This window comes from Typha angustifolia, chromosome 7 (assembly GCF_048772165.1).
Source record: "Typha angustifolia cultivar Huaian chromosome 7, ASM4877216v1, whole genome shotgun sequence".
Taxonomy (NCBI): Eukaryota; Viridiplantae; Streptophyta; class Magnoliopsida; order Poales; family Typhaceae; genus Typha; species Typha angustifolia.
In genome coordinates this window covers 6,684,055-6,699,676 of record NC_133245.1, presented here as the reverse complement: position 1 = coordinate 6,699,676, position 15,622 = coordinate 6,684,055, and the positions used below count along the sequence as shown (strand labels likewise).

General features: G+C 34.4%; 1 protein-coding gene across 1 annotated transcript; it reads right to left on the bottom strand.

Annotated features, from left to right (window-relative positions):
* Positions 1-2,599: 2,599 nt before the first annotated feature.
* Positions 2,600-3,513, bottom strand: LOC140763420 (uncharacterized). The gene has a single exon (XM_073101612.1). The coding sequence runs from the start codon at positions 3,485-3,487 to the stop codon at positions 2,831-2,833; it is 657 nt and encodes a 218-aa protein (XP_072957713.1). The 5' UTR covers positions 3,488-3,513; the 3' UTR covers positions 2,600-2,830.
* Positions 3,514-15,622: the final 12,109 nt, after the last annotated feature.

Sequence of the window (15,622 nt, the reverse complement as noted above, 5' to 3'; positions counted from 1 at the left end):
ACATCCACACTTTAATTTTCTATGGGTGCCAAGAATTATTTGTTGAGTAAGTGACCTTTGTATAACAAAATTGCTATCTCAGAAAGCGATTCTCGCCCACATGAACTAGAAGTTTTCTAATCTCGTAAATAAATTTATAACTTATCTAAGTACCCCAAAAATAAAAAAGATTCACTGTTCACCATTATATTTCTTTCAACAAGGAACCCTTATTGTTATGGGCTTCTTTGTCTCCTATTAATCATCCCTACAACATCCTATGCTTAAGGTTCCAAAATAAACTATATATTCCTCTGTCTAACTCTCTTTAAATCTGGTGGTTATTTTGATAAATATCAGCATTAATAAATGGGTGTCTCTTCATAATTATGTTCTTTGAAAGAAAATGACTCAAAAATGAGACAAGCCATCTTTAGAATATACCAAGCATACAGCCTAGCTAGTCTTAAGTAAATTAATTTGGTGCAAATAGATGAAGTTATAGGATTAAATAATGATGTCTAGTTGATAAATTTATTAAGAGCTCCACTTGTAGGTAGGAATCATTGAATGTAATATCATTATATTACTTTGCTACTTCCTTTCGGCACGATGCATAAAGTTATATTTATAGGTCCACTGAAAGCAATAGGAGGAGTTAGTTTACTCACTTTATGTCATCAAACAAGGCCTAAAGTAATGGAAATAGAAACATAACAAAATAATCACTTGTTAATTTGCAATCAAGTGGATCTAATAAAATAAATCGAACAACTTAATTAAACCTATTAAGTTCATTTCAGAAAGCTATTGGGATTAAGGAAAATATTAGTCAAAGTACAGCATTATACCTAACAAATTTAATTTGGAGAATCTTTTAGTTTTTTTTAATCTTTTGGCATTTGGATTTATAGTCCCTTTGGAATTTAATATGTATGTACTTTTAGTCGGCCCTGTTTTCGCTTTTAATATCTTAAAAGTATTTTGAGTTAAATTTAACCCGACAGCAATTGATCGAAATAGAAAAATTTTTATTACACTCGAAAGTTTAAAAAGAAAAAAAAAATTGACATTAAAAATTGATTGCTCTTTCTACTAATTTCTAACCTTAAAAAGTTACTTTCTTATAGATATTAATGTCATTTTACATCTATAGTTAATTTAACTAATTTGTATAAAAATTGTTATTTAAGAAAAAAAATTAACAACAGAATAATTTTTTAATTATTAAAAGCAGAACATAGGGATCAAATGATACTAGACATGATGTAAATAGAATGCTTAGAATATTGTGTGCTTTGAATAAATTCCCTTTCTTTTTTAAGAAGAAATAAAGAAGCTAGCAAGATCTATGCTTAAAAGTTTATGAGCAAATTATAACATCATCTCTATTAACAGCAGGTTAATTAGACATGATAGAATGCTTTGAATATTGTGTGCTTTGAATAAATTCCTATTCTTTTTTAAGAAGAAATAAAGAAGCTAGCACAAGATCTATGCTTAAAAGCTTAACAGCAGGTTAATTAGACCGGATAGAATGCTTTGAATATTGTGTACTTTGAATAAATTCCCTTTCTTTTTTTTAGAACAAATAAAGAAGCTAGCAAGATCTATGCTTAAAAGATTATGATCAAATTATAACATCACCTCTATTAACAGCAGGTTAATTTGCACTATTTCCTTCAAAAGAAAAAGTAGATACTTTTAGCCACACTACTAACATCACTTCTATTAATTAATGCCCAGAGGTTTCTCCCCTACTTGGAATTTTAATAACCATTTTACTAGGAGAATATTCAATTAACTAGACACCAAACATAATTGAACAAATTCTAATCCTTAGGAAATAGATTACAAACTTCAGTATAAGCAGCATAATCCAACCTTATAATTGTGTCACACTCAAGACTAAATCATGAATTGACAATTTGGACAAAATCAAATTTACTAGGGTATATATATTTGAATTTTAGTAAGAATTTTATTATGTAGAAATAAAAAAACACATGAGTTTTTTGTCCTACTTCATTTTTCTGTTTCGTGTTAGGATATTATAGAAAATTTTGGAGTTAAAAATAGAGAGATGAGCAGGAGCCGCCGAAAAGGGTTTAGGCAAAGGACAGAATGTATGTCAATATATTAGTCGTGTTCATATACGCAATCAAACCTTGGAATGAGATATTTTCCGTATGCCAATACCTAAATTGAGAAAACAAAATTTGTATAGCAAATTCCTATGGAATTTTTATGCATTCAAACAGGCAGTTAGACTTTATTGTTCACTTTAATTGACACATCTATCTATAATTTCTCATTCAGTAGGGCTAACTAACAGCTTTTCCGTTAAAGCTGGGAACTATAATGGCCCTACTCAAAAGAAAATAAAAAGAAAAATAGAAACCACAAGATGGCAACTGCCCTTCTCTCTTCCATTACTTCTATACAAAGTTTCTAAGATTTTATTTTATTTTTTTGAAAAGAAAGAGATTGAAATTTCTAAACAAGCGATATTAAGGAAGAAATCAATGGAGAGGCAACTCCATTGTCATGCATATTTACCAAGATATTCATACCAAAGTTTCATTTTTGATTTTGATCATCATATATACTATATTCCATATCAAGTGCCCAACAACACTTTGTTCCTCATTAGGATTAATTAACTCACAATATTTACAATGCTTAGCTTCAGTATCTTACAACCAGCCAAAAGCACTATCAGATCAGCAAGCATATCAACAACCTTTATCTTTGCATCAAGAAACCCCCAAAACCAAAACAAAAAAAGAACATAATAATAATAATCATAAAAGAAAGAAAATTTTAACAAATAAAAATAAATTATCCAGCATCAACGTCGAAAGACGTGCTCCTCGCCGGTATCCTCGTCGACGTGCCGAATCCAGCGGCGCCGGCCGCGTCCCAGGCTCGGGCCCTTCCCGACCCCGACATGCACCACCTCCACCCCCTTCCCTATCGGCAGGAACGCCGACCTCACCACCCTCATTCCCGCCGCCAACGCCGCCGCCCCACCCCTCCTCTTCCCGTCCCCGTACCTCACCACCACCATCCCCCTAACCCCCGGCCTCGCAGCCCTCAATATCGCCCCCGCGTCCCCCCTCCTCCCGTCCACCACCATGAGATCCACCCCCTCCAAATCCCTCATCGCCTCCTCCGCCTCCCCGTCGACCACCATCACCTCCGCCGCCTCCGCCTCAGCCGCGCCGGCCCTCCGCAGCGCGTCCACGTGGTCCGCCTCCGATTGCTCGTCCGGGAGGATGCAAACGTACCGGCCGTGCGTGTGCCGGGCCGCCGCGAGGAGGCCGAGGCTGGTCGAGATGTCGGAGCAGCCGGCACGGGCCTCGACGATGAGCTGCGCGTTCCAGCCGCCGGCCATGGCGGAGATGAGCTCGGCCACGTCGGCGCCGGAGAGGTCCTTCTTCGATAGGCTCTTCACGCCATCAAGATAAGCTTCGGATGCAGTCTCTGGACACCAAACAAGCTTCATCTCTCTTTCTCAAATTTCTTTGTTACTTTGTGGATGTATATATCTCCGTAAAGAGTTGACTTTGTAGAAACCGACAAGGTTTGCTCTTTTTCGTAGAACCTACCTGCTCCTTGACTTTAAGAGCAAGAGATCTATGACAACTACTTTTAACTTTTTTCCAGAGAGAAGCGAGATGATATATGAGTTAGATGTGGGAAGAGGACTTGGCCGTACTTATCTTGGAAGAGACTAGAGAGGCGGGCTGGGGGTCAACGCCTCTCGTGGCCAATGGGGAGCTGAGGATGAGAGCTGAGGATGAGAGGAGTCGATAGGGTGATGATGTGGGTACGAGTAAGCTGATGCTTAACTTAGGCTTTCAGAAAATAATTAGGAAGTTGTTAATCAAATTTATTAGAGGATGGATTAGAGAGATAGATAGTTATCACACCTAATTTCGTTTTATGATTAATAATAGACCCTAATTTTTTAATATTTACTGACGGCCAACTCTCTCTCTCTCTCTGGAGTGTTGAGCCACTTCGTATCTTTATTTATTATGGCTACCTTTTTTTATTATATTTCTTGGATAACCTAATTAAAAAACACCTTATTTTTCTTTGTCTTTATTGTATTTTCCACTCTATGATATCAACATTTGTTATTTGTTCCTAGCATTTGCTTTTAATGCCTTAAAAATATACTAATATTAATTAAAAATAAGTCTTTTACTAGAAACTATAATAAGTGTTTTGAGAGAATTTAGAGGGATATTCCTTATATATGCTCCATTCAATATGCTTTATATTTATATGATACACGTGTAGCAGTGTACATCTCTCGTAAGAATTAAAAACGTATGGTAGCTGGAGTAGGGTAATTGGCGATCTTAGAGTAGTAGTACAAATATTTAACAAATAATCAAACAAGATTAGAAGAAAAGAAATCCATTTATTATGTATTTTTAAATGATACCACCCATCTAATCAAACATAAACAAACCATCAACTTAGAAAAAAGAAAAAAGAAGTTTGTTAATATAAAACTGGGTATTTTCTATCAATCTATCCTCTTGTTTAAATGCTTCAAAGAAAGCTGCTGCGATCGAGTACCACATACTTCAAAGCAACAACAAAGTTGAAGGAAATCTTTTGTTCTTTTTCCTCCTTTCTTTTTCATGCATTTGGTTGTTGAGGAAGTTTGTTAATATTAGAGAATGAAGTCAAAGCGATAAGTACGAGCAATAACGCCACCACGACGTCGTCGTCGAGAAGAAGGGAGGGTAGGGTACGCTTGGTCTCTCGTACACCAAGCATATCTGCCATTGCCATTGGAGAAGAAGCGACCGAGCTTCAGCTGACGTGTCTCGCACGTTGTGGTATTGGCTTGTCGGAGATTAAATATTACTGCCATGTTAATGAGAGTTTAAATAAAAGACCACCTCTAATAATTAATTAGTATAAGATAAAATTATTTGTTAGCTTGATTGCTCGGCTTGATTTGGTTGATCATTTGATGATACTATAGTTTGGAAGAACAATTCCCATCGAAACTCATTTTAGGACTTGTTTATTTGTGCTAAGTTTGTCTTGCTTTCTTCTTTTTAGATATTAGATGTTAGAATATACTTAATAAGAATAATTAATTAGATGGTCATTTAATATTTTCCATCTTCTTTTCTGAGCCAGACTTCACTTTGAGAAATGATCTTAAAATTAGATTGATTTATTCGGCAGCTACCCCATACTCAGTTATAAAATATATATTTTTTAATTTCGAGTTACAACTCATTATTTTAGAATAATAAGCTAAACATAAGAATAATAATATTTCATAATACAAATACTATTTAACAAAATTATATTTTATACTACACACTAACCCAATTATTAATTTACTATTAATCTAACTGCAAATTCTCTCAAATATCTTATTATAATTTATCACTCATTTTTCATCCCTCTCTCAAATATTTTACATAATTCATTATTCAACTCTATTCTCTTCTTTCTTATCATATATATTTTTTTTGTTTTACCCTACATAAATTAAATTCAACTTGAACATTATAAATGTCAATAATTTAATACTTCATGAAAATAAGTATATTATAGAAAGTATTATTATTATTATGAAATAATATTTAATTTTATATATATTTACAATATAGATATAGATATTATAAATTACTTTTGTTTTTATCTTCACTATATATCATATTAAGAATAGTTATTACACCCTTATTTTAAAATTATAAGTGAACAGAGAGATAATTATTTTTAGAATAAATTTCTTATTTTGATAATAAAAAATAGAAATTATTTTTTTCTATTTGAACCTTATTTGATATGTGAACGAAGTTTTAAATAATAGTCTTAGATTTAGAGTAATGTGAGATGTTATATAGTTGAGGGGGTTAATATATCGTAAAACATTTAAAGTGTCTACTTGAGAAAATGAGCAAGAATTCATGACATTTGGATGCCATTAATTAACCCTAATTTAATGAGGTTTTGACCAAATTAGGCATTCTTAGAATCCCCATCCCCCAAACTTATTACCTCTTATTACCTCAAGCAATAGATACGTTTGTTCCTATTCCATGAGCTTAGAGAAAATTGTTGAATTTGTTAGCATTTTAAACTATAAACTTTTAGTTGGCATATAAAAATGTTGATCTTATCAATGCTTACTTGTAACGCCTTAGTCAAAGGCCTTATATTGCTACAATAGTAAACACATCAAATCTTTATTTAAAACGATGATTTGTTCAGTGGTTTAGTTTAAAAATAAACTACTGATCTTGTTACTATTTTTTAACTTCAAAGTAATTAGATGCTAAATAACTTATGTTTGTTTGCCGAGCTCATAAAATGATAGTTGAGGTGTCTAAAATATATAGATTAATTTAGATATTAAGTTGGAAGTAGACTACTTATTGTGATCAAATAATCGACTCTTGTTAATTAGGGCTGTCCTAACTAAATAGGGGTGTAAACTAGTAAATTAAGCTTGAGTCTGAGGTAAGAGTTGCTGCTTGACTTGGGGTAAATAATTAATTAATATTCCTTCTCAAAATCTTGCAACCAGAGTTCCTCACAAAATCTCCAATTCACCAAAGTTATCATCAGAAACTCTTCACGAATTAATTGATATATTAACTCTACTATGCATATCCTATCACACATATATATAAGAAAAATGTGAACAATGAGGTAATCCATACTCTATGCTATGTATGCACAAGGGAGAGGCTGAGAGATTCAAAGTAAAAAACTAACAGTGTTGCCAAATTCAATAAGAAGAACTTGAAGCATGAGAATTTTTCTAGTTCACGAGTTTGTGTTTATTATATCTAGCATCAGATGATATAAGATATTCATGTACATGTGAGCATTACACCTCGAATAAACTAAGGGACAGACCTATTTGTAATCTATAGCAAGTTGGACATATAATTTTGCTATATGTAAAGCTGCCATCTACTTGCAGTATTTTGGTTAGAAATTATGTTATCAAGCAAGTTGATCGAGTTTCTCCGATGACATTAATGCATCGTAATGACGTAATAATTTCACAAACAAATTACAACAATATATAGTTGTGTGGTATATTCTTTTTACTATAACAACTGCTCTCAAAACTATCTATGTTTGCCTTTAATTTTCACTGTAATATTGATCAACCTATAGTATTTCATTTTACTATCATTTAGGGTTCATCTTGGCCATTTTCGAGTGAAGTTTTCTTTACACAGTGCCTAATGTTCGGTAAATATCTCCATCTGCATATCTATTGGGTGATAGTAATCTTATACTTTAGAGAGCTCCAAAGCAGAAGCACCTCATTATATTACTATGATATATATCGATATAGCGAAAATGAGAGGATATCGTAATTGTACATAGTCCACAAAATCAGCAAGAAGTATATATTAAACGATATTGTCACGTAGAAGCATCGCCATGAGTAAATTGTATGCATACAGCTAAATGATAGCAAAGCCCAAAGAGAGAAATATTATATTGAGGAGAGAAGTGTCGAGATAATGAAAACATGATGAGGTCCTACGTCTTTCCCCAGCCATCAGATAGAGACACTAAATAGATACTAATATCTATCCTTTTCCTTAAGGCCTAAGATAGAGATATGTATACCAAGAGTTGCAGATTAGAAGAACAAAGGAAAAATAAAGCCACGTTGCATCCCTATCAGCCGTCAGTGGTTGCTTCAGAGCTGATGCAAGCATTGAACTTGGAATATTGTACCTATTCGCCTTAATTTTTCTTCAAATCTTCCACCAACTTGATTACAAGAGCATGGCTGCAAATGATTGATAGAAGAACAGTAGTTGGTCACTTTTGTCTTCTGCAAAGGGTTGGATACTGAGGGAGATGAGAGATAAGAAGATAATCGTTTTTTTTTATTCTGCAAACGCAAGCAAGATTTGACAACCCAATGGCCTTTTAAAGAAGAAGTCCAATATGACAAAGTAAAGATCAAATTAAGGTTCATTAAAAGTATTAGTTTTTAGAGGCATTTAGATCACAAATTTCATGTGCTAGCTTATGAACAAGAGAGGGTAAAATGGAAAAAATAAGTAAAGAATTTTGTAGCAGATGCATCAATATCACAGGACGATGAAGCAAACTCTGAAGTGCTAGGAGAAAGTAAGTAGAAGTTAAGATTAATAAACTGAGTAGGAAATGAATCTCTTTTAAATTATAGTTTGATTAGGACAAGTTTTGCTCCTTCTAATGAACTATTTGAATAGTAAAAAAGGTGAAAACTATGAGACTATAAATCAGGTGATCAGTTGCATTTGGTAGCATTCTAAAATCTGTCTCATTCAGGAAGGAATATAAATAGGAGATAAGTACCCAGGTGAGCACAAAGGACCAATTCAAGATACACTTACGGAAGGTCAAGTAATAGAAGAATAGTTAATGAATGAATTCAACATTGAATTAAATGCTGCTACTTGAATTTATAAAAAATGTGCAAGGATACGGAAGAAAATGAAGCACAAGAAAAAGATGCTGTGTCCATGCTAAAAAAAATTTTGGTTTGCTAATTTGGGAGGAACGAAATAAGAGGATAAATAGATGGGAGGTGGATATTGACTAAATATTTTTGGTGGAGATGGAGTTGCTTTTATCCTTTGACATGATCAAATTATAAATCCAAATTTGACTATATTTTGAATACCAACAAATGTAGCTTGGATTGTTACCGAATCAATACTCTAGTTTCATATATTTTGTCTTATGAATATTATATATATCATTTTTTCAAAACTGGAAAATTTGTAAATTCTTGAACATTCAATCTGAACAAATGTTGAACTTATGTTGCTCAAGGGTTCTTTGAACAATTGTTGTCAATTAAATCTAACAAATGCTGAAACTTGAACTTGAATTTGATCTAACAAAGCCCAAACATAACAAGCAAACACTTGGTGTTGAATTGAATCAAATCAATTACTAATATATGTAACGTCACCTTCCAAACCCCACGATCACTGCGAGTCTAAATCCAAAGATGGAATTGGATTTTGATTCATGAGCAAAAAGTTAGGGTTACTATGGATCTCTAAAGTTAAAATATAATTTTAGATCAAACGGTAGATGGTAGAGTATTTTTGTGATTGAGATAGATTCGAGATGGAGAACAAATATATCAGGATGAATTGAAGAAAGGAGAGGTTGAAGAGGTGTGGTAGTGATTGGCTTAGGGTTGTGCTAAGGTGGTGAGATGACAATGGTGGAAGTCCAAGTAGTCAATAGGAAAGAGATAGAGAAGAAGTATGATCGTTTTCAAGGTCAAAGAGGTTCGGCCAAACGAAGATGAAGGCAACAGTGAAGATCCTAAATAGTGGCTAGGGTAACAAAACTTGAAGGTATTTGAATAAGGAGGAAGGAGGTGATATTGCAAATTAACTTCAATAATCCAAGAAAATTATCTAGGTGCATAATACATCTATTTATAAGTGGCTCTTTGACTCAAATAGACTTGAAATATGATCAAATAGACTCGAATCTTATTGCCTTACATAAGCAAAAAATACTTAATTAGAACACCTAAACTAAAATTCCTCGTTGTTGAGTGTTCAAACGACCTTGAGGGCGTTGGAATACCAATTTATTTTCTAACTCTCAGGAAAATATATTCGAATGACTTTGGGGGCGTTCAAATGCCTATTTAGTCTTCTACTCTCGAAAATTTGTGTTCGAACATCTGTAGGACCGTTCGAATGCCTATTTAGTCTTCTGCTCTTGGAAATTTACATTCAAACACCTGAAGGGCTATTTGAACGCCCAATTCTAAGATGAGTTCTTTTGACTACTGAAACTTGTATTTTCTTCCTAAGCAACTCCTATCTAGCCATTACAGTCTGATTGTAGGATGTTGAACTAATGACACTGAAAGAAAGAGCAAAAAACACCCAAGATAAAAATTTTGGTATGAATAGTGGTCTATGTTTAAGTGGTAGGGTTGGTTTGTATTGGCCAAATGGCCCATGTGGCTAAGACCAAGTCCAGTTTTGCCCAAATTTGATTGCTTTTGATGATTAAAGTGCCTTCAATTAATTAAGCTCTACATACAAGTAAAGCATCTTGATTTAATTAAAACAAAACATTAACTGTTACATACTTACAAGTATGATATAAACTTAACATACTTCTTTGGGCTAAAGAGTATGGAATAGATATTGTTGTGCCATTTTGGGTAGTGGCCATAGAATGGAAAATTTTACTATTCATGCCACCCGACTTAAGCCAATCTACTCTAGATCTTTGTTTCTGATAAATCTCTTTTTTCAAGTACAGGTCATCAAGACAACTTTTAAGATGGTTCTCTTTCAGGTAGTTCAAGCTCAATTAACACTCTTAAAGGTGGAGGAGCTTTTTTTTAGTAGGAAAGATTATAGCTAATGCTTCCAGTATCTCATTTGGCCATGATGTGATTTGAAGAGCGAAGGAGGCATGGTTTTCAGAAAGAGCACAAGAAGGGGTGAATGTCTTTCCTCAAGCATCCTTACAAAAGGTGGAATAGGAGTTAACCTTGAACCCTCAATTCTCGTTCTTGAACCGAAAGGGCATCTATTTCTCCACCAGCGAGGTATCCAAGAGAATAGGATTGTGATAAAAAAAGATTGTCGGAAGATGCATCACCCCTACAGCTAGAAAGAGGGCACTAACAAGAGCAAGCTCACCTTTGATCAAGCTACTTGTTAATAAGGACCAATTGGAGAGCTGATTGGACCACATGTTGGCGGGGCCTAAGAACCCTAGGTGTGGAGTCTTTTGTTAATATAAGACAAAAGCTCCTTTGATTGATGAGCATTGACAGGCTAACCACCCATTTTCCTAGAAGTGACACATTTAAAGTCACCCACACAATAGAGAAGGAGAGAGGTCGCCAAGCAGTAGAAAATTCCCTCCTAAGTGAGAGAGTTGTCAGCATCATGAACATCATCATAAATGCAGCCAGGTAACCAATCATGATCATAGGTAACACCTTTTATGCATGTAAAACTGATGCTTTAAGAACCTTCGAAAATCTCGAAACTAGTGCTGTCAATAGAGAGTAACAACAGGTCCCTAGAAAAAGCACTAAAGATATGACCATATAGCCATTACGAAGGGAAAAGTTGCAATAATCTTACTTGGAGAGGAAAGACTGTTGCCGTCAAGAAGAGGCTCAAGAATGTCTAGTGAGAGATCGATGAAGTGGTGCTTATTAGGACTATGGGAAATATGTGGGCAATTGGAGAGTGAGGAGTGGAGAATGATAACTTTTATTTTGCTTAAGGATGCTCTTGGAACGGAGATTTTTTTTCTTTGCTTACTGCTTCTTTGGGTTCTTTAGTGGAGTTGTTTTAGATGGGGAAAGGAGTGTAGGTGACATGTCTATAGCGGAGTGGTTCTTTTGCGGACTTGTAATAGGTGTACTTGAGTAATATGGGGCTTCAGGTTTACTTTTTTGATAGATCTTATGGAGTTTGATTTTTGCATAAGGGAGGGAGAGGGATGTGGCAAGTATGTGAGGTAAGCATGAAGGAGAGTAGATTTTAGTGGTGTCGAGGATTGGAGTAATAGAAACTAGGGACAACTATCGAGAAATGACTAACCTTTGTCTTTCTTAGTACCACATAGTGTATTGGATTTCGCCATATCATGTCTAAGTTGGACAAGAATAGTGAAAAGGCCATCACCACTAACACTGCTTTCGGTGGGAGGCATGGGGGCTGAGGAGAGAGGCAAACAATCTTGTTAAAGGGACTGGCTACCCCTAACGCTGATGTTGACAAGAGTGCACTCAGAGTCCTTAGTAGGGAAAATCGGATCCTCAAGGCTAGGTGGGATTGACACCTCATGCAAAGGCGATGTAAGAGGACTATTTACATAACATCGTCTTGTCTAGTTGGAGAGATGGGGTTAGATTTGCCTGCCTCTTCTAGCTAGCTTATGTGCTACGGCCGATGAAAGTCCTTACTACCATTGCATGAGAGGGGATCATAGTTACTAGCACTAAGTCTAAGAAATTTTGGTTTCAATAGATCAAATAGCTTGGGTCTTAGCTCTAGGCAAAAGTTTGATTTAGCTTTGTTTTCAAGCTTCTGTCTATAAAAACACTTTCCTATATCATGGTCTACGTGTCCATAGAAAAAACAATGATAAGAGAGGTGCTTGTATTTGATATCAACTTTGAGAGTTCCGCCAAGAGGGAGAGAGATAGAGAGGGTTTTGGTGAGGGGCTTTATGACATCGATGTTGATTTTGTGTGCATGAACTTTATCCATTTGGAAATCTTGATAGCATTAGAGGTTATAAGCTCACCAATATGAGAGGTGACTGGAATCCAATGGGGACACTATGCAACTAAACCCAAAACTTAGAATACTCAAAGCACCACTAATCCACTAGGATATTGGAAAAAAAGAAGTTAGGATGAAAAGATCCCTATTAAAAGATCATGCCAAACCATATCTTCTAGTAGTTACTTTTAAGCTCAAAAGGAAGGAGGAAAATATGTTTGCCTACACTTAAACTTGAGGGAACCTTCTTGCAACCAAGATTTTGTTAAAGCATTTTTAAGCCCCACAATATTACAATTCTTGGTGGTAAGAAGTTTGCCAACAAGGTAGATGTTAGATTTGTGCATCAGAACATAATAAATTTCGGAGAGAGGGATGAATTCTTCCATCCTATTTTTGGTAAGAAGAGAAGTAAATTTAAGTAGAATATCGTACTCGAAATGGCCGTACTAAGATGATTAGACTTTTGAGATGATAGGGTAATGACAATAGAGATGAGGATGGCCACTCATGGAAGGCTTGGAAAAATGATAAGATACTAAAGTAAACGGTAGTTAGTTATTTATTCAGATAATATTGAATTGTATTTTCACATATTAGCACATCATTTTTGACATTTTGTTATTGTGTAAATTTTATTTCTGTCATGAATAATTTATACATGCCTTTGTATTTATAATATAGTTTAGAAAACTATTTCTTTAAACATATCAATTATATATATATATATATATATATATATATAATTCTTTTGTTTATTTTTTTTATAAAATTTGTCATATTTCATTGTCCGTATCATGTTATATCCATTCTCGTGTCCATACCTGTGTATGTGCATCTTAGGCTTCCATACACTAGTAAAGCAAGTAAAAAAATTATTTATCTCAATACTAATTTACTAATAGTTACTTCTCTTTCCTCTTCTCTTTTATCCAATGTTTTTATATTTTTAATTACTATTATATTATAAAAAAATATTATTCTAATCAACTATCAATCTATTATATGATATTTTAGTTGTTTTCTAAATTATTATTTCAACCTTATATCCCATTAAGGATAATAAATATACATTATACTAATATAATAACTGAGCATAACTATACCGATATGGAACTTATTCTACAAGTGAATTCCCCCTTAGATGGTTGACTTAGATTTTAGTCTCATTAAGGTAGTCATCTAGATGAGATAGTTTCATTTCCTCAGTAGCAGGATTCCTCCATTAGTTGATTGAATTCCTCGAAACTTTCTCAATACGGATCTTGCAAAATACCACTCAAACTCCAGAATGAATCTGGCAATGCCATCTCTGGTCTCAATAATAGAGTCTCTCAGATTTGGACCTCTTACAGAATCATCATTCATGAGCAGTTCCTTCAGTGCAGCAGACTATCCACAGGCACTCACTTGCCATTTCCTGTGGACATATGGGAAACATAACTATGTAAAACAACACCTTGGACTCACATGTTGCTTAATAACCTTGGCTCTCTCTCCATGGAATCAACCAACAGTAAGCAATATGGGGTTCAGATAGTACAATATTGATGCACAAGGGTGAAGAAAAAGTTACAATAGCTGTCTTCATCTGCTTCCTTTCTCTTCTCTCAAGAACCTTGGCAGATCACATGCTCCCAGACCCAACAAAGGTTGAAGCTCAATAGACATAAGAGTACATCATAAGATCTCAAGATCCTAAGTGATTAATTAACACTGACATGCTTCTACTACAGTGATTAGTGATCATGGTACATTCCCATTGTTGGCCTTTGGGTAGGAGTTTCACTTATGCAAACCAATGCGATGCCTGCTAATTTAGCAGCCTCTGGTTTGGAGCAGTTGCTCTTTAAGTTCTCATCAATAAGATCTTCAAGCTTACCGGATTCGGCTCCTAACCGCAAGTGTGTAGTCTTCCTCTTCCCTGTGTAAATACTTAATCCCTGGATACGAAAGAGAAGTTATCAAGATATGTAAAATGATAAAACTAAATCAAACAAATGACTGTTCTCTCTATTGCTTTTATCCATCCTTTTGTTTCTCTGTAGAATTGGTTGATTTTCTTTTCTAATTTAAATGTCCTTTGCACTAGAAGTTCTATTAAGCTCAAGTAGTTCAAGACCAATCCAGAGGACGGTCGGTCAAATTTTTACATGGGTTTCTTTTATCGGCCAACCTGGATAGAGAGTGAGCATGGATGTTATTGGTCCTGCTCATGTAGCAAACTTTGATATGATGATAAGAAGAGCCTCATTCATTCATACTTGGAATATAGTTGAAATAGAAATTACAATTCCTTCTTGTTATTATTAAAGTGAGATTTATTTTAGAAATAACTAATTGTATTCTGGTATAAGAGTAATAATTATTTTTGATATGATATAAAATAAAGAAAAAGATAAATAAATATTATTTTTATAAAATTATGATAAATATTTTTTGATTTGATATAAATAGATTGATAGGATAAATAACAAGAGTAATTGGTAATTTAGTTTGAGCGTGTTGTATAAGGTATAATTTTGATGACTAGTATTTATACTATAAAATAAGATTGTTATGATGTTTAGCTGTTATTTTAAAATAAGTAGTTGTATTTTAAAATTAAAAAAAAGTTACTTATGAAGTAAACGGAGCTTTAAACATTTGTGTAGAATACTACGAAACTTTTAGTTGATGTTGAAGTCCTTGGTCTTGAATGCCTTAACCAAAACCTGAGAACCCGAATAAATCCAAGCGGTTAGTTGTGTATCACTCTTGATTAGTTCTTTAAAACCTTCTAAGGTAGCCAAGACCTCCCCATTAAGGTAGTTTCGCAATGGTCTACGGATAACAACTTAACCTAATCAAAGCTATTTCAAAATTCGCAAATAACTATACGAATGACTTCAGCATAGTGGTAGCCATTCCATGAAGCGTCAACAATGCAAATATGATCGCTATTTGTGAAGGTCCCTTGGGCTTGGGTGAGGTTAGATGGGGAGGGATTGATCTTGATTAATTGGGAGTGGATGAAAGATCTCTCAGCTTCACGCAAAACCTCCAAAAGGCCTTTCTTAGTATTTTTGAAGACTAGCTCATTCCTAGCCTTCCATAAGAACATCCACCAAGTCTGCCTTTAATGCCATCATGAAAGGAAGTTGGTCGAGCTCGACCTCCTCTTTAGAGGTTAACAAATCTTGGAAGTTAATTTGAAAATACAATTTAGCTATACCTCATATTAGAACATTCTTTTAGCAGTGGCGCTCCCTATAAGAGCCACTCTCAATAGGCATTGATGATGTCTGTCTAATGTGCGACTCTAATAAGAAAACTATTGACAATCTTTGCTTCAATGT

What these genes read in the sequence shown, in the direction of transcription:
- LOC140763420 (XM_073101612.1), bottom strand. Translation starts at nt 3,487, where the DNA reads ATGAAGCTTGTTTGGTGTCCAGAGACTGCATCCGAAGCTTATCTTGAT.